A 23,818-nucleotide genomic window follows, 5' to 3' on the forward strand; every position below is an offset into this window, starting at 1 on the left:
GCTCCTCCCTGGGTATCCCTGAAGACTGCAACACACCCAGAGTCTCTTTCTCATGGCTCACTCTGATTTTTCACTTAAAACTTTTCACCATGCCCTCAGTGGTAATAGTAATCATTTAAAAAGGAACAAGATTTGTGGAAGGAAGAAAAAAACTGAATGTTGAAAACAAACTACAGTATTTTATTTTTACAAAGCAAAATGCTTATTTATATGCAGCATGAATTATTTATTAACCATGGTACCATTTACTCTCCTGTTTCAGCCATTTTTTTATAGACAAGATAAAAGAGGAAGCTTTTTGATCCCTTTTCTCATAAAGTAAATAAAAATAGATGTATCTGTATTGACTGAGAAAATTTTAAGTCAGTTTTGTGCTCGCGTCCACAGGGACTTATCTTCCCCTCCAGCTGAGCTCCTGCCACCACTGGGCTTACTCCCTGCCTCTCAGTGCTGCACCTGATGGAGGGGAGGTGCTCAGAGACCAGTGCAAGGCCCAGAACCCTGGAGCCTCCTCCAGTCAATTCCAGCCTGGGTCCACCTTCACCTCCAGCCGAACAATTTTTGTCTTTAAAAAAAAAAGTGTGTAGACTGAAGATAATTTCATTGGGTTTAAAAATAGAAACCCCTCGCCCCCACCACTCCCTTCACTCCTTTCTCTAACACCCAAGAGAATCAAAGGAATATGGTTCATTTTCTGCCCTCACATCACCTCGGCCTCAGGCAAAATGGCTGAAATGAACTCACAATTGTTTTTCCTCCACAGAAAAATTGTGTGGAAAAGAGAAGCTGCTGCTATGTCAGGGATCACAGGCAGGGAACCCCCTCAGGCCAGCCCCCTGAGAAGTGTGTGTCTGGACCCGTTGCATTTAAATACCTCCTCCCACTTACTTTAACATTCTCAGCACAGAGTCCTGTTCTCCTAAGAGATGCCCCCTCTCCTTGAAGATGATGGGGCACTTCCCATCCCTCCCCTTTCTAGACTCCCTCCCTCTCCTCCTCTGCCTTTTTCCCAGCCTCTGGTTTCTCCAGTCCTCCTCCAGATCAGGCCCCTTTTTATGGCTGGAAGTCTTCCGGGCGGATTTTCATCTCCACTCGTTTGAGGGAGTAGCTGGAGCCGTGCCAGCCATACCAGGTGATGCCATCCAGGTGCTTGTTGTGCTCCCCGAGGCGGTAGTAGACGCCATTGAGGTTGGAGTCTGTGCAGCAGTTGTACCAGTATCCACCTGCGATGGGAAACAGTCAGTGCTCTGGTGTCCTCAGAGACCACTGACACCCTGGGCAGCAGGGATGCGCTGAGCCATTAGGGTCAGTGTCACAAAGGAGTACAAAGCCAGAAAGCTGACTGGGCAGCTATAAATCCACTCTTTCTCCTCCAGCAGGACTGTGGCCCTGCCTCTGAACTCTCCCCTCCAGACCCTGACTCTCACCTTTGCGGAGCTGGGCACACTTGTCCAGGCAGTTGTCGTTGTCCTTGTCCTTGGTGCTGAAGGCTGTGTTGTTGTGATAGATGAGGGCGTCATTTCCCACGTCGCCGCTGTAGTTCCCCAGGAAGAGGCGGTAGCTATTCAGTTCGTTGCCCAGAACAAAGTGGCTGTACTCGGCGTAGCGCATGTTGCCCTCCCAGTCCTGTCAGGAGAGGCAGAGCCTTAGAAAAACTGGCAGGGCCTCCTGTCATACTACCCTTCTCTCTCTCCAGCTGGAGCCATATGTCTTCTTACTGCAGGGAGCGCAGCAAGACTTTACTTGTCTGTCTCTAGTTTAACACACTAACCTGGGAATCGGACAGCAAGAGTCCTAGATCAGACTTCCCTCATGAGTCCCCATATGGCTTGATTAGTCTCTCTTTCTCTTCCTCTCATTCTGTCTTCCTCTGTCTGTGAAGTGTAGACCTGAGTTTTGCTGTATCCTGGTCTGAGGTGTCATAAGAGTAACTTGAGAATATAGTGACGCTTCAGGGCCTTTAAGGAAGATCACTAACTGACATCAATAAGGTTTGCTTGCAGAGGTCCTTATACCCCAGGCCAAGGCAGGGACCAGTCTTTCAGCCCAGCTAACTATTGGATTCCTCTGCTCTGGCCTGAGTCTGGCCTCTCCTGTACCTACAGTCTCACTTTTGTGAAAAATACAGGGGTAAAAAAGAAAAAAACCTATTCTTCCTCAACTGTACTACAACCTGCAGGAAAACAATCAGAGCAAGTATCCCAGCCGACAGTAGAAAAGAGTAGGAGTGACACCCCGTAGTTGTGCAGAGTTGGGCGTGGCAGCCCTGGTCCGGTCCTGGGGACTGCGCCTTGTGCTCACCTGCATCTCCACACGCAGCCGGGTGGGCCGCCTGGAGAGCCGGTGGATGTGGTCGTTCCCCAGCCAGAAGTCCCCACGGATGCTGCCAAAGCCCTGCTTGTACTGCTTCCAGTCCCGGTAGAAGGAGACGAGGCCACTCTTGCGTCTCTGAATGATGGTCCAGCCACCACCTGAAGTCTCCATGTCACAGAACACCTGGAACGGAGGGGACGCTCTGGTCAGTTTCCGCTGAGACAGGCAGCATAAGCCTGAGCATGGCTTCTCACCTTCTCTTGCCCCCAGAGTTAATGGACATATGCCCTTCCACAGCCTCTGGCTCACTGGGTAGCAATTCTCCCCAGTATTGGCAAGCTGGGCAGGCTGGTGGTTTGCTGAGAAAGATCAAAATCGAGGATGAGAGCAAGTGCACGTCGAGTTTGAAGGGAAAGCATCCAGGCCCTCTGACATGCTCCCTATATGTTCTCTGTTTTCTCCTCCCCAAAGAGTAACTGCCGTAGGCCATGGCAAGACTTCACAGCACGTAGGTTGTGGTGAGAACGTGATCTAACCACATCAGAAGGATTAGTGTTTGGTTAGTAGTGGTTTGAAGGAGCCAAACAGATGCTTGGACTTTTTCCCCTAATAAATGGAATGTTTAGATCGCTCTCTGGTATTTGGTGTGCTTGCGTCCCTGTCTTGAGTTTTCCCGCTGTTTAGACTGACTAGCCCTGCTGTCCCCAGCCTTTGAGTGGGTAGAGAAGAGATGACAGAACCCAGGCAGTGGGCTGCGGTGGCCTTACCTCCAGTTCAGGGCTGCCCAAGAAGTCGTCAGGAGGAAGCTTGTATACTCCAGAGATGCGGTAGTTCTTCTGGTAGAGGGATGAGCAGTCGTAGATGGCATCTGCAGGAGTAAGCCACAGGGTGAGCATCCAGGCCCAGGCTCCAGGGCTGGCCGCACCCCTGCTGCATCTACACTGAAAGTTTAAAAGGGAGACTTCCTTCTACCACGAAATTCATAGGAGTGTTCATTCCTGTGCAGTGTCCAGACTCGGGAGACATGGATATCAGGAGATCTGGAATAAGTGTGTGTTGGCCTCACTGGTGGTAGGGCTGAGAGGTAGGGAAGCCCTTCACCTGAGTTGCACAGCAGTACAAACATGCTTAAGGTTTGTGCTGAAGTAAATTATCCTGCTGTGGTTCTAGGGCATGAATTCTGGAGTCTTATAAAAATGCGTGGGGGCCACTAACAGATGCTACTGTTTAATGGATTCAGCTTCTGGGACAGCAAACCTCTATTCCCAGATAAGTCATGAGGATCTCAGAGGGTTTGGTTTTATTGTTTCTGTTTGTTTGTTTTGTTGTTTTTCATAGGTAATGGCTACTGCTTACCAGATCCCTTATTAGCAGAGATTTATAATTTTATCTTCTCCACCTTAATTCAACACTGCTCAACAAATGAAAATGCAGACAGTCTAAGGAACCCCTGCAGCCCTTCCCCTGGCACTGTTATTAAAACAAGGAAATGAGAGCTTTGGGCAGGCTGGCTTTCTCTCTGGGGTTGATTTTAATGTTTCCTCAGTTGCCCTCGGGGCTAGTGCCTTACGAGGGATTGTGTCTCCTGTTCTGAATATCAGAGAGCACTATGGAAGGGACAGCCTTTCCAAATAGGACCAGAAAGCAGAAACCCTCGCCTGGCCAGGAGATGCTCCCTGCCTGTCTGCCTGGGAGTTCTTTTCTTGGTGACCACTGCACTCAGCCTTCGAGAAGAGGACACGGTCACAGACGGTGACTCTTTCACTGTGGGAATTGTTTGAGGCAGAGTGCTTTGCAGAGGGGAAATGGGAGACCCGTGTCTTCGCCATCAGAGTTCTTCACTTCCTATTACTGCTCTCTCCAAGGGGCTAGCTCCTTACAGAGTGTAAAGGTGCCCCCACATCTGCTAGTAGAGAAGGGAAGTAGGAATGAGGGCCTGGGCAGTAGGAGGATGAGGCCAGCAAGGCCCAAGAAGCTCCTTGGCCTGTTTGGAGGCGGTACAGGTCAGATTCCTCTACCTTCCCTGGTCACCTGCATATCTGTTTCATCTCACAGACCCAAATCAGGATTCATGTGTCTGAAAAATGGCCTGAAAATACCTTTCTCGTCCCAAGCTGAGGATCAGGAAGTACATACTGAGAAAGCGATTTACACAAAATTTTTAGGCTTAATTTCCAGTTAAAACTTTTTCTTCATTTGGACTAAGGATTGCCAGTGACTTACTCTGTTCTTGTGTCAGTAAGAAGCGACATATCTATAGACTCTGCTCCCTGTAGCTAGTAATTTGCTGATATTTTCAGAAAACCACATTTCTGTCTAAACGAATTCTCCTGGCCTGTCTGAGCCAAGCTAACTAGAAACTAAGAATTGTTTTGCAAAAGAAAAGAGTAGTAAACGTATCTTATTTTGGGCCTACTAAAAAATGCAAATTTCAGCATTGCATTTTCCTGTATGACTAGGGACAATGTTGAGATTTGGGGGGAAAAGAAATAGAAATGTAGAATTGAGGAATCTTGAGGAACCAGTCCTTTTTTAACACAAAGGACTCCTTAGATGCCCTGGGCAGTGTCTGTGCACTTAATTCTGAGCCAATGAGAAGAGTGAGATTGGCCAGTAGGACAACCAAGTTCCGTTATTGCCCAGCCCACTAAATCCCAGGAACCCGAGAAAACTGTTTTTGGTAAAAAGTTTGCTTCTAGAGATGTTATGATTTTGGTGTTTGTTCCTACTTTGGTGGGACTGAGGGGACAGCTGGTCAGCTCTGGGCAAGGAAATGGACTAATCGGGAATACGTGAGCTCTAAGACTTCCTGTGTGACTCTGGGCAGACCGCCTGATCTCTCTGTGCTCCAGGATGGCGATTCATACCTTCAGTATGCCGAAACATGGCAGGAGTAAAGAGAGACCTGGGTAAATTTACAGCATCTTAGAAATCAAAAGAAATACTTTGTAAGCCTTTGCAAAAGAGAAACTAGAGCTGGTGGCACATACCCAAGAAACTAAATTCCATGAGAAACCCCAGGGAGCATTCTGATCACATCACCTAGAAGCAGGGCTGCAGACGGGAGGCACTCAGCTGTGTGAGCGGGAGGTGGCGAGCAGCGTGAGGCTGCGTCCTCCTTACCTGCCGAGGTCTGGGTGACCGTCTGTGCTGCCTGCAGCTGCATGATGCCGATCTGGTTGTTCATCTCGGAGTACTTGCTCTCGGCCTCAGTGAGCCGCGTCTCCATGCTCTTGGCGCTGCTTTCCAGCTCCATCACCTGCATGACCACGCTGACCCAGTCCCTCTCCTGCTTCTTGCCCAGGTCACTCAGCAGGCTGCTCAGGTTGGTGATCTGGGCCTGGAGCACCTTTGCCTCCTCACAGCAGGTGGCTGCGGTGAGCTCTGCCGGGGTCTTGCGCTTAGGGGGCTTCTGTGGCCAAACTGGGTGGCTGACAAAGGCCACGAGGAAAATGCAGAGCCACGCCACGGCCGAGAGAGTCTTTTTCAGCATCTTTCGTGGGCCTGGGTGAGGAAGGCTCTTCCTCAGGGGAACCTAGCTATGCCCAGCTGAGATGTGCAAAGCTGTGGCAGATTAAAACCTAAGACTTTCACTCGTGATGGACTTACCACTTTGCTGTTCTCTCTCTCCTTGCTCTTTCTTAGCCTTTCTCAAAACTTGCGTTTCTGAAAGTGCAGCTCAGTTGGGTAGCCTGTAGCTTTTCTTCCCAAGTCTGAATGCTCAACAAACTGAGCATCTTAAATATCGTTTGCTGCTGCACCTCCACCCTTACCATGGCTGAGCATGGCGCTTTAGCCCCTCCCAGATCATCTGGGAGGGTCAGGTGCCTGTCGGGTGAAGTCAGTGCAAACTTAGGCCAGAGGAGGGGAGGGGAGAGACAGGGGCGCGTCTTTCTTTCCCTGCCTGCACAGTCTCTGGGCCGAGACCAGAGGGCTGAGTTCGTATGTTTCCAGTTTTGCCTATTAGATTGTGCCCCTGCCAGCCACTGGCTCAGCTCTATCAGTGAGCAGGGCAGGGTCAGAAGAGTTTCCAGATTCCATTCTAAAGGTTACATAACCACGGGGTGAGCACAAGGTAGGCAAAGAGAGTGGGGATAAGACTCCGCTCACCCCGGGAGACCTGTTAATGCAATCCATGCTGTTTATACACGGCTCTAGTCTATTTTGGCATCCTTCTGAGTATGCTTTTAACAAGGCTGGTTATTCCTTTCTCTGATCAGCATTCAGTGTTTTACAAAACCCTCTTTTGGCTAGGATCTAATGCCATCTCTCATTTGAATATTTCCAACCTAGAAAAAGTTTTAGAAATAGGAGGATAGCATAAAGTTTTTAGGAAGTGAAAAAGGACTTGGTATTCACAGGGTTTACCCAGTTGTCTGTCTTTTTACATACTTTCTCCTTCAATAAGGAGTGGGCCAGTGTTAGCCTCTTGGTACCGGTGTGTCAGCGATGACAGTGGGGCAGAAACACAGGGCATGATCCCTATAGGACTTGTTACGTGCGTGGGCATCTGCACGTCCATGGTTTTCAGGCAGAGCAAGAAACAGGCCCAGCCACAGCCCAGGTTCTAAACCTGGAAAGTTAAAACGTAGAGAAAAGAATCCCCATGGCCTAATAATGCACGTCTAGAGTCTCATTTCCCTTTTCCTGTGGAATATGGTTTCCAGATTCATTATATATGATCTATATCCCTGAAAATAGGGATATTGTAATCTTCTGTGTCCTGTATTTAAAGGAGATTCCTCCTTTGAAAACAAATGGGAAAAAAGACTGGGTTTTCAGCACATTTTAAATCTTTAAAATGAACTTTTCACTAAGAATGTAAACAGAGGTCCCTGTCTCTGTACATGGTAACTGTCTTTGGAACATACGCTTGTCATTTCCAGGTACAGTTGTTGTGTGTTCTGTGGCTATTCTGTGTGGGCCCTTCACACATGAGCGTGAGGCCTGGCCTCAGGCCCTCCTTCCTGCCATGACCCCCAGAGCCCTTTTCTAGTCAGGGCTTCTGCTTCTCAGAAAGTCATTTCTTTTGAGGCAGCTGGAGTACCAGACGCTATTTTTTTCCCCCTGTAAATAAAAAAGCAGGAGTGGATCTCTGTGCCTGCCTAGGAGTGAGGGTGCTGCTCGCGCCCTGTGGCAGTTGTCACTCTGCTCAGAAGGACTTGTTCAGCATTGGCGCCATCAGCCCACCCCTGCCCTCTCTTGGCATATGTCTGGCTGTGGCAGCCTTAGCTCATGGTGTTCACTTCATTGTGGTGAACCTGGCCATGACCACCAGGTTCACTAGGGTCTGCTAAACTCCACTGGCATCTTCAAGATGATCTCCTACCCAGCAAACGACCCTGAGCTCAAACCATGAGTCACACACTCCTGTGCGGCATCACACATGACCCTGCCATCTTGGTAGAGAACACCCTGGAAGAAAGGTACTTTGCGGCTTTCTAGCCAACTTTCTGTTATTCTTTCCGGTAGCCACTTCCCCTGCCCAAACAGAAAAATGTTATGAATAGATTTTCATATCTGGGCAGAAAGTGAATCAGTTCAGTTTAGTCGTTTAGTCACTCAGTCGTGTCCGACTCTGCGACCCCATGGACCACAGCGTGCAAGCCTTCCTGTCCATCGCCAACTCCTGGAGTTTACTCAAACTCCTGTCCATCGAATTGGTGATGCCATCCAACCATCTCATCCTCTGTCATCCCCTTCTCCTGCCCTCAATCTTTGCCTGCATCAGGGTCTTTCCCAGTGAGTCAGTTCCTTGTATCAGGTGTCCAAAGTATTGGAGTTTCAGCTTCAGCATCAGTCCTTACAATGAATATTCAGAACTGATTTCCTTTAGGATGGACTGGTTGAATCTCCTTGCAGTCCAAGGGACTCTCAAGAGTCTTCTCCAACACCACAGTTCAAAAAGCATCAATTCTTTGGTGCTCAGCTTTCTTTATAGTCCAACTCTCACATCCATACATGACTACTGGAAAAAACATAGCTTTGACTAGACGGACCTTTGTTGGCAAAGTAATGTCTTTGCTTTTTAATATGCTGTCCAGGTTGGTCATAGCTTTTCTTCCAAGAAGCAAGTGTCTTAATTTCATGGCTGCAGTCACCATCTGCAGTGATTTAGGAGCCCAAGAAAATAGTCTTCCACTGTTTCCCCATCTATATGCCATGAAGTGATGGAACCACATTCCATGATCTTAGTTTTCTGAATGTTGAGCTTTAAGCCAGCGTTTTCACTCTCCTTTTTCACTTTCATCAAGAGGCTCTAGTTCTTCTTAACTTTCTGCCATAAGGGTGATGTCATCTGCATATCGAGGTTATTGATATTTCTCCCGGCAGCCTTGATTCCAGCTTGTGTTTCATCAAGCCCAGCATTTATCATGATGTACTCTGCTTATAAGTTAAGTAAGTAGGGTAACAATATGCAGCCTTGACATACTCCTTTCCCAATTTGGAACCAGTCTGTTGTTTCATGTCCCGTTCTAACTGTTGCCTCCTGACCTGCATACAGGTTTCTCAAGAGACAGGACAGGTGGTCTGGTATTCCCGTCTCTTTAAGAATTTTCCACAGTTTCTTGTGGTCCACAGAGTCAAAGGTTATGGCATAGTCAAAAAAGCAGAAGTAGATAGTTTTCTGGAACTCTCTTGGTTTTTCCATGATCCAACAGATGTTGGTAATTTGATCTCTGGTTCCTCTGCCTTTTCTAAATCCAGCTTGAACATCTGGAAGTTCACGGTTCATGTACTGTTGAAGCCTGGCTTGGAGAATCTTGAGCATTATTTTACTAGCGTGTGAGATGGATGCAATTGTGCAGTAGTTTAAGCATTCTTCGGCATTGCCTTTTTTGGGGATTAGAATGAAAACTGACTCTTTCCAGTCCTGCGGCCACTGCTGAGTTTTCCAAATTTACTGGCATAGTGAATGCAGTACTTTACTAGCATCATGTTTTAGGATATGAAATAGCTCAACTGGAATGCCATCACCTCCACTAGCTTTGTTCATAGTGATGCTTCCTAAGGCCCACTTGACTTCACATTCCAGAATGTCTGGCTCTAGGTTGGTGATCACACCATTGTGATTATCTGGGTTGTGACGATCTTTTTTGCATAGTTCTTCTGTGTATTCTTCTTAAACACCTCTTCTTAGTATCTTCTGTTTCTATTGGTCCATACCATGTCTGTCCTTTATTGAGCCCATCTTTGCATGAAATGTTCCCTTGGTATCTCTTAATTTTCTTGAAGCGATCTCTAGACTTTCCCATTCTATTGGTTTCCTCTATTTCTTTGTATTGATCGCTGAGGAAGGCTTTCTTATCTCTCCTTGCTGTTCTTTGGAACTCTGCATTCAAATGGATATATCTTTCCTTTTCTCCTTTGCCTTTTGCTTCTCTTCTATTCACAGCTATTTGTAAGCCCTCTTCAGATAACCATTTTGCCTTTTTGTACTTCTTTTTCTTGGGGATGGTCTTGATCCCTGCCTCCTGTACAGTGTCAGGAACCTCTGTCCATAGTTCTTCAGGCACTCTGAAGTCATTCATATTAGCAACCCATGGAACAATCCTTTCCAGGAAAGGTAGGAACTTTTAGCATGAGTACCTCCTCTCTGACATCTCTTTTCTAGAAACTTATTTCTAACATAAGGCGTAAAAGTTGGAGACAGAAGTTTTTTTATTTGAAGATTTTCTTAAATTATCTAAACTGCCCAAATCTCAATCCCCCCCGGCCCTGCTCCTTTGAGAAAAATAGCTAATTAGGCATATATCCCATGCCAGAAGATCTATTCTCCAAAACATCCACAACCCTAAATGTCCTAGATTCTCAATTTCTAAAAGAAGGAAAAATAAGTCCTTGTTTTGAGTACAGCTAAGCCAGTAGAGAAAACCAGAACAAATGTGGAAGACTAGAGTGGTTTTCCCTTCTCTGAGAGGCTTTTAATCCTTTCTTTGCCCTTCGGTGAACAAAGTGGCCATAAGAAATGCAAATTAATTAAGAAAATATGGAAAACCTGGGTTGGACACTGTACAGTTTCTCCTGTTCTCCATTTTTCTGGTGGTGAAAGAGGGTCAGCTTGGTGCTCCTGGGAAAGATGTTTATGAAAATAAAGCTTATGGGGATTTCCTGGGCAGGCCAGTGGTTAAGACTCTGTGCTCCAAATGACCAGGGTTTAATCCCTGGTCAGAGAACTAAGATCCTGCATGCCACAGGGCATAGCCAGAAAAACCAACCAACCAACCAACCAATCAATCTTACATTCTTGGCTGTGCCACCTTGGGCTGGCACCAAGGACTGGAGGTGTCTGAGCAGCCTGGGGAGTCCAAAGCTCAGAAGGGCCTAGAGGTGGTCTTTCCTTCTACCCCAGTGTGGACTTACTATCTCATTTTCTTGAAAATGTTCCTATTGGAGAGACTCCTTGTTTTTCAGTGTATTCCTGCCCCAGCCTGCTCTTACACCATGCTTCCTAACTGGTGAGGGAGGGACAGCTGCCCTCAGTGCCAGACTCCCAGTTTGTTGAATGAATACATCTCAGAAGAACCTGCCTTGTTCTTAGTTGAATTGTGTGCTCATGGTCATGTTTTACTTTTGAAGTCTTCTAATGAGCCACAGCTGCCTTTCTACATGTGGCCATTTAATCCTGACCTATCTACCCCTTAGTCCTATTTCTTTCTCAGCCCAAAGCCTAAGTGCATCACAGAAGGTATGGCCACCTCTTCCCTAAGCCTCCTAGTTTGCCTCTCATACCTAGGGTGTGGGCTTCCCGCATGGCACAGTGATAAAGAATCTGCCTGCCAATGCAGGAGACGTGGGTTTGATCCCTTGGTCGGAAAGATCTAGAGAAGGGAATGGCTACCCATTCCAGTATTCTTGCCTGGAAAATCCCCTGGACAGAGGAGCCTGGCAGGCTACAGTCCATAGAGTCTCAAAGAGTCGGACATGACTGAGATCACCATGCACCCAAGAGTGCACCCTGGACTTATCAGAAACCATTTCTTTCAGGCTTCCTCTTAGAGTCTACCAAGTAATTATAGCACTTAGCAAAAAAAGTCTGTCTCTGACCCCTTTTAGGAATTTGAAGCTTCACGTGTCTCACAGGCTAGTTGGAGAGACAGACAGCTGAACTTCAGGGCTGTTTGACAGGCTGGAGTAGAGGACACAGCAGAGGGGGAATACCCAACCCAGATGAGGTTCTGGACAGCCTGATACCGAGAGTTTGTGGTGTTTTTCTTTTTCTTTTTGTTTTTTAAGGAAGAAGTAGCCAGAGATTGGAGAGAACATCCTGAGGCAAAGTGTAGCTGTAGGAAAAGCCTGGGTTATACAGCCTAAGTAGTCAAGAATGGCATGGGGGGCGAGAAGGAAGAGGAGTAGTAGCCAGAATGAAAGCTGGAGGGGTGAAGGGGCACCGGGCCCCCAGGCCCTTGTATTCCAGAGACAGGGGCTGTGGGAGAAAGCCAGGAAGCTTTTACTTCTTGCTTTGTTTTCTTGAGTCCACCAGGACAGTGGCTCTTTGTAGTTGCCAAACAAGATTTTTAACTGGAAGTTGGTGGCTTAGAACATTGGAATTTCTTAACATTGTAATGCATTCATATTAAATGCCCAGGAGGGCTCATCTGGCTTGAGGATTTAGGAAGCAGTATCTGAAGGACTTCTAAGTCTTAGGTCTCAGTTCAGTTCAGTTCAGTCGCTCAGTCGTGTCTGACTCTTTGCGACCCCATGAATCGCAGCACGCCAGGCCTCCCTGTCCATCACCATCTCCCGGAGTTCACCCAGACTCACGTCCATCGAGCCCGTGATGCCATCCAGCCATCTCATCCTCAGTCGTCCCCTTCTCCCCCTGCCCCCAATCCCTCCCAGCATCCCTCCCAGAGTTTTTTCCAATGAGTCAACTCTTTGCATGAGGTGCCCAAAGTATTGGAGTTTCAGCTTTAGCGTCATTCCTTCCAAAGAAATCCCAGGGCTGATCTCCTTCAGAATGGACTGGTTGGATCTCCTTGCAGTCCAAGGGACTCTCAAGAGTCTTCTCCAACACCACAGTTCAAAAGCATCAATTCTTCGGCGCTCAGCCTTCTTGACAGTCCAACTCTCACATCCATACATGACCACAGGAAAAACCATAGCCTTGACTAGACGGACCTTAGTCGGCAAAGTAATGTCTCTGCTTTTGAATATACTGTCTAGGTTGGTCATAACTTTTCTTCCAAGGAGTAAGCGTCTTTTAATTTCATGGCTGCAGTCACTATCTGCAGTGATTTTGGAGCCCAAAAAAATAAAGTCTGACACTGTTTCCACTGTTTCCCATCTATTTCCCATGAAGTGATGGGACCGGATGCCATGATCTTCGTTTTCTGAATGTTGAGCTTTAGGCCAACTTTTTTGCTGTCCTCTTTCACTTTCATCAAGAGGCTTTTTAGCTCCTCTTTACTTTCTGCCATAAGGGTGGTGTCATCTGCATATCTGAGGTTATTGGTATTTCTCCCAGCAATCTTGATTCCAGCTTGTGTTTCTTCCAGTCCAGTGTTTCTCATGATGTACTCTGCATATAAGTTAAATAAGCAGGGTGACAATATACAGCCTTGACATACTCCTTTTCCTATTTGGAACCAGTCTGTTGTTCCATGTCCAGTTCTAACTGTTGCTTCCTGACCTGCATACAGATTTCTCAAGAGGCAGGTCAGGTGGTCTAGTATTCCCATCTCTTTCAGAATTTTCCACAGTTTATTGTGATCCACACAGTCAAAGGCTTTGGCATAGTCAATAAAGCAGAAATAGATGTTTTTCTGGGACTCTCTTGCTTTTTCCATGATCCAGTGGGTGTTGGCAATTTGATCTCTGGTTCCTCTGCCTTTTCTAAAACCAGTTTGAATGTCAGGGAGTTCACGGTTCACATATTGCTGAAGCCTGGCTTGGAGAGTTTTGAGCATTACTTTACTAGCATGTGAAATGAGTGCAATTGTGCGGTAGTTTGAGCATTCTTTGGCATTGCCTTTCTTTGGAATTGGAATGAAAACTGACCTTTTCCAGTCCTGTGGCCACTGCTGAGTTTTCCAAATTTTCTGGCATATTGAGTGCAGCACTTTGACAGGATCATCTCTCATGATCTAGAATCAGATTAATCTGGGTTCTAATCCCCTCTCATCACTTGATAGTTATATGACCCCGGGGCAACTTAACCTCTGAGTTGACCACTCCATGAAATGGGATAAAAACTATAACTACTCCTGACTTCCCTGATGGTCCAGTGCTTAGGACTCCATGGTTCCACTGCAAGGGGACCAGGTTCAGTCTCTGGGTGGGAAACTAGGATCCTTCATGCTGTACAATGTGGCTCCCCCAAAAAAATGTTAGTTAGAAAAGATTACAACTACTTTGTTTTGCAGGGTTTTTGTGAAGACTGAGTTAAATATAGCAAAAGATTAAAAATAGCTGAGGCATTTTTGAAAAAGAAAAATAAATTTGGAGGCATTACCGTACTAAGGTTCAAGATTTATCTTAAAGCTGCAGCCAGTGACTAGGTCAATGTGGTATTGGCACAGGGTAGACAAGCAGATAAATGGAGCAGACGTGAATGTCTCGCGATAGAGCCACATATTTGTGAGCTCTTGGTTTATGACAGAAGAGTGAGCTTTCTCATCTGGGGGCGAGATGTGAACAGGTCTTATTTCACAAAAGATTATATCCAAAAAGCCGGTCACCACATGAAAAACTGCTCAAGCTCATTAGTCATTATGGAAGCTCAAATTTAAAACTACCCACTCCAGTACTCTTGCCTGGAAAATCCCATGGATGGAGGAGCCTGGTGGGCTGCAGTCCATGGGGTCGCGAAGAGTCGGACATGACTGAGCGACTGACTTCACTTTCACTTTTCACTTTCATGCATTGGAGAAGGAAATGGCAACCCACTCCAGTGCTCTTGCCTGGAGAATCCCTGGGACAGGGGAGCCTGGTGGGCTGCCATCTATGGGGTCACACAGAGTCGGACACGACTGAAGTGACTTAGCAGCAAGATGCAACTTACAAAGCAGCCCAAATGGCTAAAATGGGAAACACTGAATCCCAAGTGTTGATAAACATGTGGAGCGTCTGAGATTCCTGTACCCTCCCACTGGGAACATACAGTGGCCATTTGTCAGTATCTTCTGAAGCTGAACATGCCCTGAAACCCAGCAGTTCTACTGCGAGGTTTGTTCCCAATGGAAATATGAGCAAAGACACAAACAGGAATGTTTGTGGTAACGTCACTAGCCCCAAACTGAAGACAACCTAAAACCTCCATCGACAGTAAGATAGTTCACTTGTGGTGGGTTCATATAGTGACTATTCAGCAATAAAAAGACAAGCTACCAGGGCATGCAGCAACATGGATGTATCTCGTAAATGTAATGACGAGTGTTTATATAGAGTACAAAACCTGGTGAAACTAACCAGTTGTGTCAGAAGTGAGACAGTTGCTACCTCTGAGGATGAGGAGGGAAGCTGGGATGGGAAAAGGCTTGAGTGCTTCTGCAGTGCTGGCAGTGTGTTCTGTTTTTTGGTTTGGTTGGTAGTTATACTGGTAACTTCACTTTGGATAATTTATCAAGCTGTACAATTAAGTGTATACTTTCTTGTATTGTATGTTGTACTTCAGTCAGAAAGTTTCTTTAAAAATAGATTATGCCCCTAAAACACTTTTTAAAATTAGATTGACGTATAGTTGATTTAAAGTGCTGTGTTATTTTCTGCTTTACAGCATAATGACTCAGTTATACATATATGTATTCTTTTTCATATTCTTTTCCATTATGGTTTATCACAGAATATAGACTACAGTTCTATATGGGCTTCCCTCATAGCTCAGTTGGTAAAGAATCCGCCTGTAATGCAGGAGACTCCGGTTCTATTCCCGTGCTGGGAAGATCCCCTGGAGAAGGAATAGGCTACCCACTCCAGTATTCTGGCCTGGAGAATTCCAGGGACTGTGTAGCCCATGGGGGTCGCAAGGAGTCAGACACGCCTGAGTGACTTCCACTCACTCCCTGTGCTATACAGTAAAGCCTTGGTTACCCCTCCCATATGTAGTAGGGTGCGTCTGCTACTCCCAGTGTTCCAGTCTTTCCCTTCCCCGGAACCTCCCCTTGGCAGCCACCAGTCTGTTCTCTATGTTGTGAGTCTGTTTCCACTTATGTGTGTTGTATTTTAGATTCCATATATACGTGTTATCATATTGTATTTATATTTCTCTTTCTTACTTTGCTTGGGGCTTCCATGGTGGCTCAGACGGTAAAGAGACTGTCTGCAGTGCGGGAGGCCTAGGTTCAATCCCTGGGTCAGGAAGATCCCCTAAGAGAAGGAAATAGCAACCCACTCCAGTGTTCTTGTCTGGAAAATTCCATGGACAGAGGAGCCTGGCAAGCTATAGTCCATGGGTCACAAAGAGTTGGACATGGTGGAGCGACTTCCTACTTCCCTTAGTGTGATAATCTCTAGGTCCGTCCATGTTGCTGCAGGTGGCATTATTCCATCCCTTTTTATGGTTGAGTAATATTCCATTGCATGCAGTATTACGTCTTCTTTATTCATTTGTTTGTTGATAGATGTTTAGGTTATTTCCATGTCTTGGCTGTCGTGCATAGTGGTGCTATGAACATAGAGGTGCTTGTATCTTTTCAAATTGTAGTTTCATCTGGATATATGCCCATGAGTGGGGTTGCTGGATCAAATAGCAACTCTATTTTTAGTTTTTTGAGGCGCCTCCATACTGTTTTCAATAGTGGCTTTACCAATTTACTTTCCCACTAACAGTGTGAGAGGGTTCCCTTTTCTCCACACCCTCCCTAGCATTTATTATTTGTGGATTTTTTAATGATGGCCATTCTGACTGGTGTGAGGTGGTACCTTGTAGTTTTGACTTGCATTTCTCTAATAATCAGCAATAATGAGCATCTTTTCATGTGCCTGTTGGCCACTGTATGTCTTCTTTGGAGAAATTTCTATTTAAGTCTCCTGCCCATTTTTCAGTTGGGTTGTTTGTTTTTTTTGTTATTGAGTTATATGAGCTATAAAACACTTTGAATTGTGTCTGACACATAGTCCATATCTAGCAAATCTGAAGTAGTATTAATTTAGGTGATAGATTATCATTTCATGAGAAAAACCTCCCTGCCCACCTAAATCTAAAATAGCACCCTGTGCTATTTTCTGTCTTTGTGCGCTGTCTTCTTCAGGGTGCTTACCTGCACAGCATTTATTTCCATTTGCGTTTTGCTTATCTACTTCCCTGACCTGTAAGCTCTGTGAAAGCAGAGAGCTGCCCTTGTTCATCTACCACAGTAGCTCTAGCATCCAGCACTTAGCACAAAGCCTGGGACAAAAGAGATACTTGCCAGTTGTAAGAATGACTTCCCAGCAGAAGATTATCTCCCCCTAAATAAGCATGTGTTGTGGAGGCTTAGAATCTCTCTCCATGGTCATTGCCAATCTTCATCATGGTGAGTTCTTCATTGCAGGGCATTGTCTTCTCTCCAGCTTTAACATTTTCTGCCATAGGTTTTAGTTACAGAATCAAAAAAATCTGAGAACTGGAAGAGTTGAGATCATTTGGTTCAGGCTGCTGCTTTTTTAACCAGTAAGTTAAAGTAGCATCTTTACTGTATAGTCACTTTGTATCCCTTGAAATCATCGATTCGCGTCTCACCCCTAGTGGCTCAGTGGTCAAGAATTTGCCTGCCAATACAGGAGACACAGTTTCTATCCCTGGGTGTCTTCCCCAGAGAAGGAAATGGCAACCCACTCCAGTATTCTTGCCTGGAAAATTCCATAGACAGAGGAGAGTGGCGGGCTAGTGTCTGTAGGATCACAAAAGAGTTAGAGATTAAAGCAAACAGTGGCAATCTCTTTTGTTACTTATGAAGATGAGTGAGAGGGCCTCAGAGCATTTGGGGTAGGGATTTCCCCGCTCCTGTGTATTCTGAAGGCCTGTGTGAACGGCATATGCAATAGCCTGACCTGGCTTTGGCCTGCCAGTTAACCCTCATCACAGCCTGAGGGGCCACACGCAGAGGTTCATGTGAAAGACAGAGAAAGTAACATGTCGTATGTCTGAGCAGCTGTGTTCCCCATAATTAATCCAGGAACCTAACAGATCTTGTTTGTTTGCAAACGGGAATCACACGCACATTACCTTGTAATTGTAGAAAATCACTCTTCACCAGAGACAGATCCCAGCCAGGGTGCAGGACGAGATGGCAAGCCCGTGCACAGTTGCCCAGGGACTGAGAAGTGTCCCCTTGGCCTGGGCCTTAGCTTCCCTGACTTAGGCAGCACTAACGGGAAATGGCCTATAACTCTCTGAGAATGTTAAAGAAATTGAGCCAGTTTGTGCCTGAGCAACCAGTTAACGGTGAGGGTGACTGGGCTTTACAGCCTACAGAGGAGAGGCTGGATGACAAACAAGCCCACTCTGTCTTAACTCTAAACACATGTTCCCAAGGTGTCTGTTGTGTTGCTTGGAAGCATGAGCCTAGCCTTTACAGTTGTTTCCTGGCTTCCCGAAAAGGTACAGTCTTGTTCTCTTTCCCGCACCTCTGCTGGAAGAGAATACACTCTGTCCAGGGGGTGAGGATTTGCTCAAAGCTCCTCTCTTTTTGGTAAAAACACATTCCAAATGTCTGGACTTACGCTGCCTTCAGAAGTGCCAGTGTTCCTCTAGGAATCTGTACCCTGTAGAAAAGCTCCAGGCAGCAAAGAGGGGGCAGACGGAGGAAACCCTGGTGTAGGCAGAGCACAAGCACAGATTGTATCTTTCTTTCTCACCCCATCTTTTTCTTTAATGCCCTTACATCCAGCCATTACGCAAGAGACCAGGTCCCTCACCAGTCACCAATAGAGCTTAAATTTATTTCTGGCCACTCGAAAGACTTCTTACAGGTTCACTTTACAACAGCTTTCCTCTGTAGAGCATCTTACAAACTCCAAGGAAAACTGCTTTCAGTGCAGAAAGCTGGCTGTCAGTGAGGAGCTATACAAAGGGCGGAGACCTGGGGTTTCTCCCAGAGCTGACCAGAAAGACAGAGGGTCTTCCATTGCACCCATGACCATTCTAAAGGGCGCAGCTTGCTGCTGCTGTTGTTATTCAGTCACTAGGTTGTGTCCGACTCTTTGTGACCCCGTGGACTTAAGCAGGCCAGGTTTCCCCATCCTTCACTATCTCCCATAGTTTGCTCAAACTCATGTCCATCGAGTCACTGATGCCATTTAACCATCTCATCCTCTGTCACCCCCTTCTCCTGCCCTCAACCTTTCCCAGCATCAGGGTCTTTTCAAATGAGTCGGCTCTTCCCATCAGGTGGCCAAAGTATTGGAGCTTCAGCTTCAGCAACCCCATGAACACAATGAAAAGCTTGCTGTTGGTCAGTAGTTAACCTCTGCCCTTCCACTGCATCTAGCTCGTCCCCTGGAATGGCTAGAGATTTAAAGGGACCACTCTTATGGTGAGTTAGCAAAGGTGCTTCTGATTTTTATGTACCGGTATGATGGAGGGCAGGCTACTGGCAATTAAGCTGGGTCGTGGTACTCTGAAACCTGAATCATAAGCTGTATCATGATTTCACAAATGTTAAGAGTGCATCTTAGAGCTGATGAAATACAGTGGGTGCCCCATGGCCGTCTCTGACAGTCTGTCCCAGTGACAGTGAAAAGTGTCAGTGGTGACACCATTGGTCTGTTGAGCTTCTTTTGGACATCTCACTGCCTGTGAATCTTGATGATTCAGTTAGAGTGTGTTGTAGTCCTCATCTGTCAGCTGTTCCTTACCAGGAAGGTAGGCATGTTTTCCTTTTCCCGATTCCAGGACGGGCATCAGTATTTCTACAGTGTGGCCTCACTCTACCAGAGCACAGGGCCAGAGCACGTCTCCTCACACAGTTATAAGTGAGGAGAGTTCAGAGCTGCCAAGTCCCTGGATGCCAGCTCATTTAATTTTTTGTTTCCCAACTTCATCCACATAATAGCCTGAGTCAGAGCTCTTGGACATGTAGCAGCCAAGAAATCAGGATGGATTTTTACCCAAAATATCTACTCTATTCTGAGTCAAGGTAGTTGAAAATAAGTTTTGGGTTCCGTCTGTCAACCCTTCTCACTTTGTTCTGTTTCCCTGACAGCTTCTTCTCCCTAATGTTCTCTCTCAGATTTCTTCATTTCACTCTGGATATGAAGAAGCAGAAAGGAGGAGAAAATCCTCCAGGCCTCACCAGAAAAGAAGCAGTGCTCATTGTTGTAGAATAAAAAGATAATGGCCAATTTGTCAAGAAGTGTTGACAAGAAAGATAAAGTTGGAAGTAATTAACTGGCTGACATGCTGGGAGTGATGCGCCTGCCAGTGGCTCCCTAAATCAGCCAGAGTCTTGGAAATGTGACAGCCATTCATCATTTTTACAACATGCCTCTGACAGGCCCCTGGGTTGCAAACCTGGCCAGCACAAATCGTGTGCTTTGACACTCCAGGCTCTGCGGCTTCTCAGTGCCTCACGCTGGTTGTGCTAGGGCATTTAGGCCCTGTTTATCCAGCCAGGGGGTGCTGGAAGTGATGAGTGAAATGGGACAGCTTGTCCAGCTTATTGCTGGACCCTGTGTCCACCCTCTGGGCGGCTGCTCTGATTCCCAGGGGCAATCCTACAGACATCTGCAGGACGAATCCCCAGTGAGCTCCTGCCACACCTTGGTGGCGTAACTGGTGCTGCTTTCACCCGGCCACAAGGGTGTGCCCAAGAGACTGGTTCAGACATAGGATCCAGTGCGGGAGATGTTCTTACACAGCTGTTAAAAAGCTTTTGTGAAGACTCTGGATGAAGTGGGAAATGCCTTTGTCATGTAAAAAAGCAGAATACAGTACTATGTCATCACTCTGACTAGCACTGTGTCTAAAATATGCATTTATACAGAATATGCATAGGCAAAAGTATCATTTTGATATTGTGAACTCCCACCCCAATTTTTTAAATTAAAAAATGTCTTATATATATACACACATGCACACACCTCCCGCTACCAGTATTGAAAGAGGCTTTCCAGGTGGTGCTAGTGACATAGAACCTGTCTACTAGTGCAGGAGATGAAAGAGACGTGGGTTCAGTCTCTGGGTTGGGAAGATCCTCTGGAGGAGGGCACGGCAACCCACTCCAATATTCTTGCCTGGAGAATCCCATGGACAGAGGAGGCTGGTGGGCTACATATAGCCCATAGCAGAGCCAGACACAACTGAAGCAACTTAGCACATATGCACCAGAATTGAAAAGATAGGAATTTTTATCTGGTCGCTCAGAGGTTAAAGTGTCTGCCTGCAATGTGGGAGATCTGTGTTCAATTCCTGGGTCGGGAAGATCCCCTGGAGGAGCAAATGGCAACCCACTCCAGTGTTCTTGCCTGGAGAATCCCATGGACAGAGGAGCTTGCTGGGCTACAGTCCATGGGGTCACAAAGAGTCGGACACGACTGAGTGACTTCACTTCACTTTGCTTTCCCTAATCTACAGTTGTTGGCTTCTGTCTTCTAAATCCTTCTTGCTTTTCACTTTGGGCTGTGCGCGGGCTTTCCCTAGCTGTGGAGCAGGCGCTGCTCTCTAGTTGCGGTGTGCAGGCTTCTCATCACGGATGCTTCTCTTTCGTGGTGCACAGGCCCAGTAGTGGCACCCAGGCTCAGTTGCCCCGAGGCATGTGGAATCAGGGACCAAACCTGTGCCCCCTGCATTGGTAGGTGGATTTTTTTTTTCCTTCAAATTTATTTATTTTTTTAATTGGAGGATAATTCCTTTATACTGTTATATGGTTTCTGCCATACATCAGCATGAATCAGTCATAGGTGTACATATGAACCCTTCCTGTTGAAACTCCCTCCCACCTCATCCCACCCCTCTTGGTTGTCACACAGCACTGGGTTGAGCTCCCTGTGTTATACAGCAACTTCCCATTAGCTATCTATTTTACATTATAGTAATGTATATATTTTAATGCTACTCTCTCAATTCATCCCACCCTCTCCTGCCCCTGCTGTGTCTGTAAGTCTGCTCTCTGTGTCTGAGTCTCTATTCCTATCCTGCAGATGTGCTCATCAGTACCAGTTTTCTAGATTCCATATATATGCATTAATACACGATAGTTGTTTTTCTGACTGACTTCACTCTGTATAACAGGCCCTAAGTTCATCCACCTCACTAGAACTGACTCAGATTCATTCCTTTCTATGGCTGAGTAATATTCCATTGTATGTATGTACCACAGCCTCTTTACCCACTCACCTGTCACAGACATCTAGGCTGCTTCCATGTCTTGGCTGCTGTAAATAGTGCTGCAGTGAACACTGGGGAGCACCTGTCTTTTTCAGTTATGATTTTCTCAGGGTGTATGCCTAGTCATGGGATTGCTGGGTCATATGGTAGTTTCATTCCTAGGGGTTTTTTTTTGTCTTTTAAGAAATCACCATACTGTTATACAAATAGATGGATTCCTAACCCCTGGGCCAAAAGAGAAGTCCTATCTTTTTTATTCAAAAGGTCCCACTTTCTCACATACAGATCTGGCAAGCCTTCTAGGTACTATGACAGACATGTCACTTATACCATGACAAAGGAAAAAGTGGAGACAAGTCAGAACTCTTCACCCTTAATCCACTCTCGGGTAAGGCGTCAGGAGCCCATTTGATATCGAGACAGTCCACCTCTCTTGCATCACATTCTTTTTGTCTTCGTGCCTTAGGCCCCCAAGAGTTCCAGGGACACCAAATGTCCCAGCTTTGAAACCTTCCAACAAGGCCAGCCTCCACTTTTTTAATGTTTAGAAGAGGAGTAAAGTTATTTTTCCTAAGTTTTTGGAGCAAGAAAGGAAAGTTTGACCTGCCAGTTCCTGGGTGGTATCTTTACAACCTGACTGTGGCTGTAAGTGGGGGAACTGTAACGCCTGCTGGTTCCCTCTGCTCTCCCTGCCACCTGCTTTTGAGCTGCCCCCACTGCCTTTCTCTGGCACACATTTCAGACGTTCTTACCTTGCCTTCTGCCTTCACTGCTGTCCTGCTCAAAAAGGCACTGTCATCCTCTTGAGCTTCCCAGAGTCCCAGGGAGCTGCCTATGAAGAGAGCAGGGCCCTACAAACCCTGGATCTTCCTGACTCTGTACAGGAATCGAGCGGTTTTGTTTCTAATCACCCATTGGACACAGAGCTGAGTCTTGGTGCCGGAAGAAATGTCAGGGATGGTCTGAAGCAGCTACTGTTCTAAGAGAGAAATAAGAAAGATACAGCTTGATTCAGCTAAGGACCCAAAGCAAGGTCCCATTGGCCTCACAACTTGGCTGGTCAGGAACTCCTCAGCGAGACCGGCCAAGGTCCCCTGTCAGCTGTGTTGCATGTCACCAGCCCAGCACTGAGGGAATTCAGAGAATTCTTCCTTGACAGGAAACCAAATAAAATGCAGACAGTAGTCTGCACTAGAAATAGACAGGAGAGAAAAGGCCCAGAGCCATCTGGGAAGCCAATGTATGATGTTCTCATAAATTCCTGACAGGAGCACCAGGAAGCCTGAGTAGTCCCCCAGATGCCACTGCAGACGCTCCTCTTGTGACTGGCTTTGCTGTGGGTTCCCGCTAGTGCTGAGTGCACCTGAGTCACTTTGCTCTTAGTAGCCAGAGGTCACCAAGACTGAGAGATGGGGTCGATGACCAAGTGAACTCTACCGGGAGGAATTCCCAGGCCAGAGGATTTTGGATCTGATGTCAGTCCAGAAGCCTGTGGAACAGTGACTTAGGAGATGATAGAGTTCCTCAGGTTTCCCTTCCAGTGATAGGAATGGCATTTGGATGCTGAGCCGGCGACCCCCCTATCAGTTTGCTAACAAGTTGGGGTTAGAACCCTGAGCAGTTCATGATCTACCCTTTGTTCAGGCGCATCCTCGGTGACGCTGGTCGCCACTTGCCTGTGGAAAGCACTGAGGAAGAGCTCAAAAGGGAGAGTCACGGCAAAGCAGACAGGCCCTGCACGGAGCACTCACTGGCTTCTCGCCCGTCACTCTTGGCAGGAAACCCGCCAAGGCAGTGAGAAGCTCCCTCATGCCTGAGCTCCTTGCCTGCTTACTCACTTTCCCTACATTTGGAAAGAGATTTTTGGATAGTGAAGAAAAGATGCCTGGGGTAATCTGTGTAGTGTAGAAGACAATGAGGCCATTTCTTATTCTTATTGTTAATTTGACTCAGTTCTAGAAAGTGCTTCCCTCGCTTGTGAATTTTCCCAGTTTCAAGCTCTTCAACTCATCTTCCTTTAATAAAAATTAAATCTTGGAGTAGGAGAGGGGAGGTGGGAATGAATGAGTGAATATGTCTGAATAATTGCCTTTTCCCTTCCTGACATCCTAATTCATTGTGTTTTCCTGTCTTCATTGTATTTCTAACACCAGGTTCATTTGTGGGCTCTGCGTTTTATTCTGTGGGTTGGCAGCTTCTTTTTGCTCTATAGATTCGCAACTATATGAAACCTCAACTGGTTGTTCTCACTGGGAT

At 46.4% G+C, this 23,818-nt stretch overlaps 2 protein-coding genes across 5 annotated transcripts in view; one reads left to right on the forward strand and one right to left on the reverse strand.

The window, feature by feature from the left end:
* Window positions 1-23,818, forward strand: part of MTOR (mechanistic target of rapamycin kinase) — a 125,670-nt gene that overhangs the window by 54,258 nt on the left and 47,594 nt on the right. For 2 of the 4 annotated variants that reach the window (XM_060395928.1, XM_060395927.1), the window contains exon 29: window positions 20,952-21,026. In XM_060395928.1, coding sequence (XP_060251911.1) covers window positions 20,952-21,026 — 75 coding nt within the window. 4 annotated transcript variants of the gene reach the window in all.
* On the reverse strand, window positions 160-6,318 carry ANGPTL7 (angiopoietin like 7). Its single transcript, XM_004013724.6, has 5 exons — window positions 5,437-6,318; window positions 3,081-3,181; window positions 2,302-2,496; window positions 1,428-1,626; window positions 160-1,223 (listed from the first exon to the last, which is right to left on the reverse strand). The coding sequence occupies exons 1-5, from the start codon at window positions 5,804-5,806 to the stop codon at window positions 1,054-1,056; spliced, it is 1,035 nt and encodes a 344-aa protein (XP_004013773.2). The 5' UTR covers window positions 5,807-6,318; the 3' UTR covers window positions 160-1,053.

This window comes from Ovis aries, chromosome 12 (assembly GCF_016772045.2).
Source record: "Ovis aries strain OAR_USU_Benz2616 breed Rambouillet chromosome 12, ARS-UI_Ramb_v3.0, whole genome shotgun sequence".
In the NCBI taxonomy this organism is placed as follows: Eukaryota; Metazoa; Chordata; class Mammalia; order Artiodactyla; family Bovidae; genus Ovis; species Ovis aries.

Bases quoted from the DNA above. Each gene is read 5' to 3' on its own strand.
- ANGPTL7 (XM_004013724.6), bottom strand. From the start codon at position 5,806: ATGCTGAAAAAGACTCTCTCGGCCGTGGCGTGGCTCTGCATTTTCCTC. The intron at 3,182-5,436 runs GTAAGGAGGACG...TTACTCCTGCAG, and splicing joins GGTCACCCAGACCTCGGCAG to ATGCCATCTACGACTGCTCA. The intron at 1,224-1,427 runs GTGAGAGTCAGG...TTCCCATCGCAG, and splicing joins GTGTGCCCAGCTCCGCAAAG to GTGGATACTGGTACAACTGC.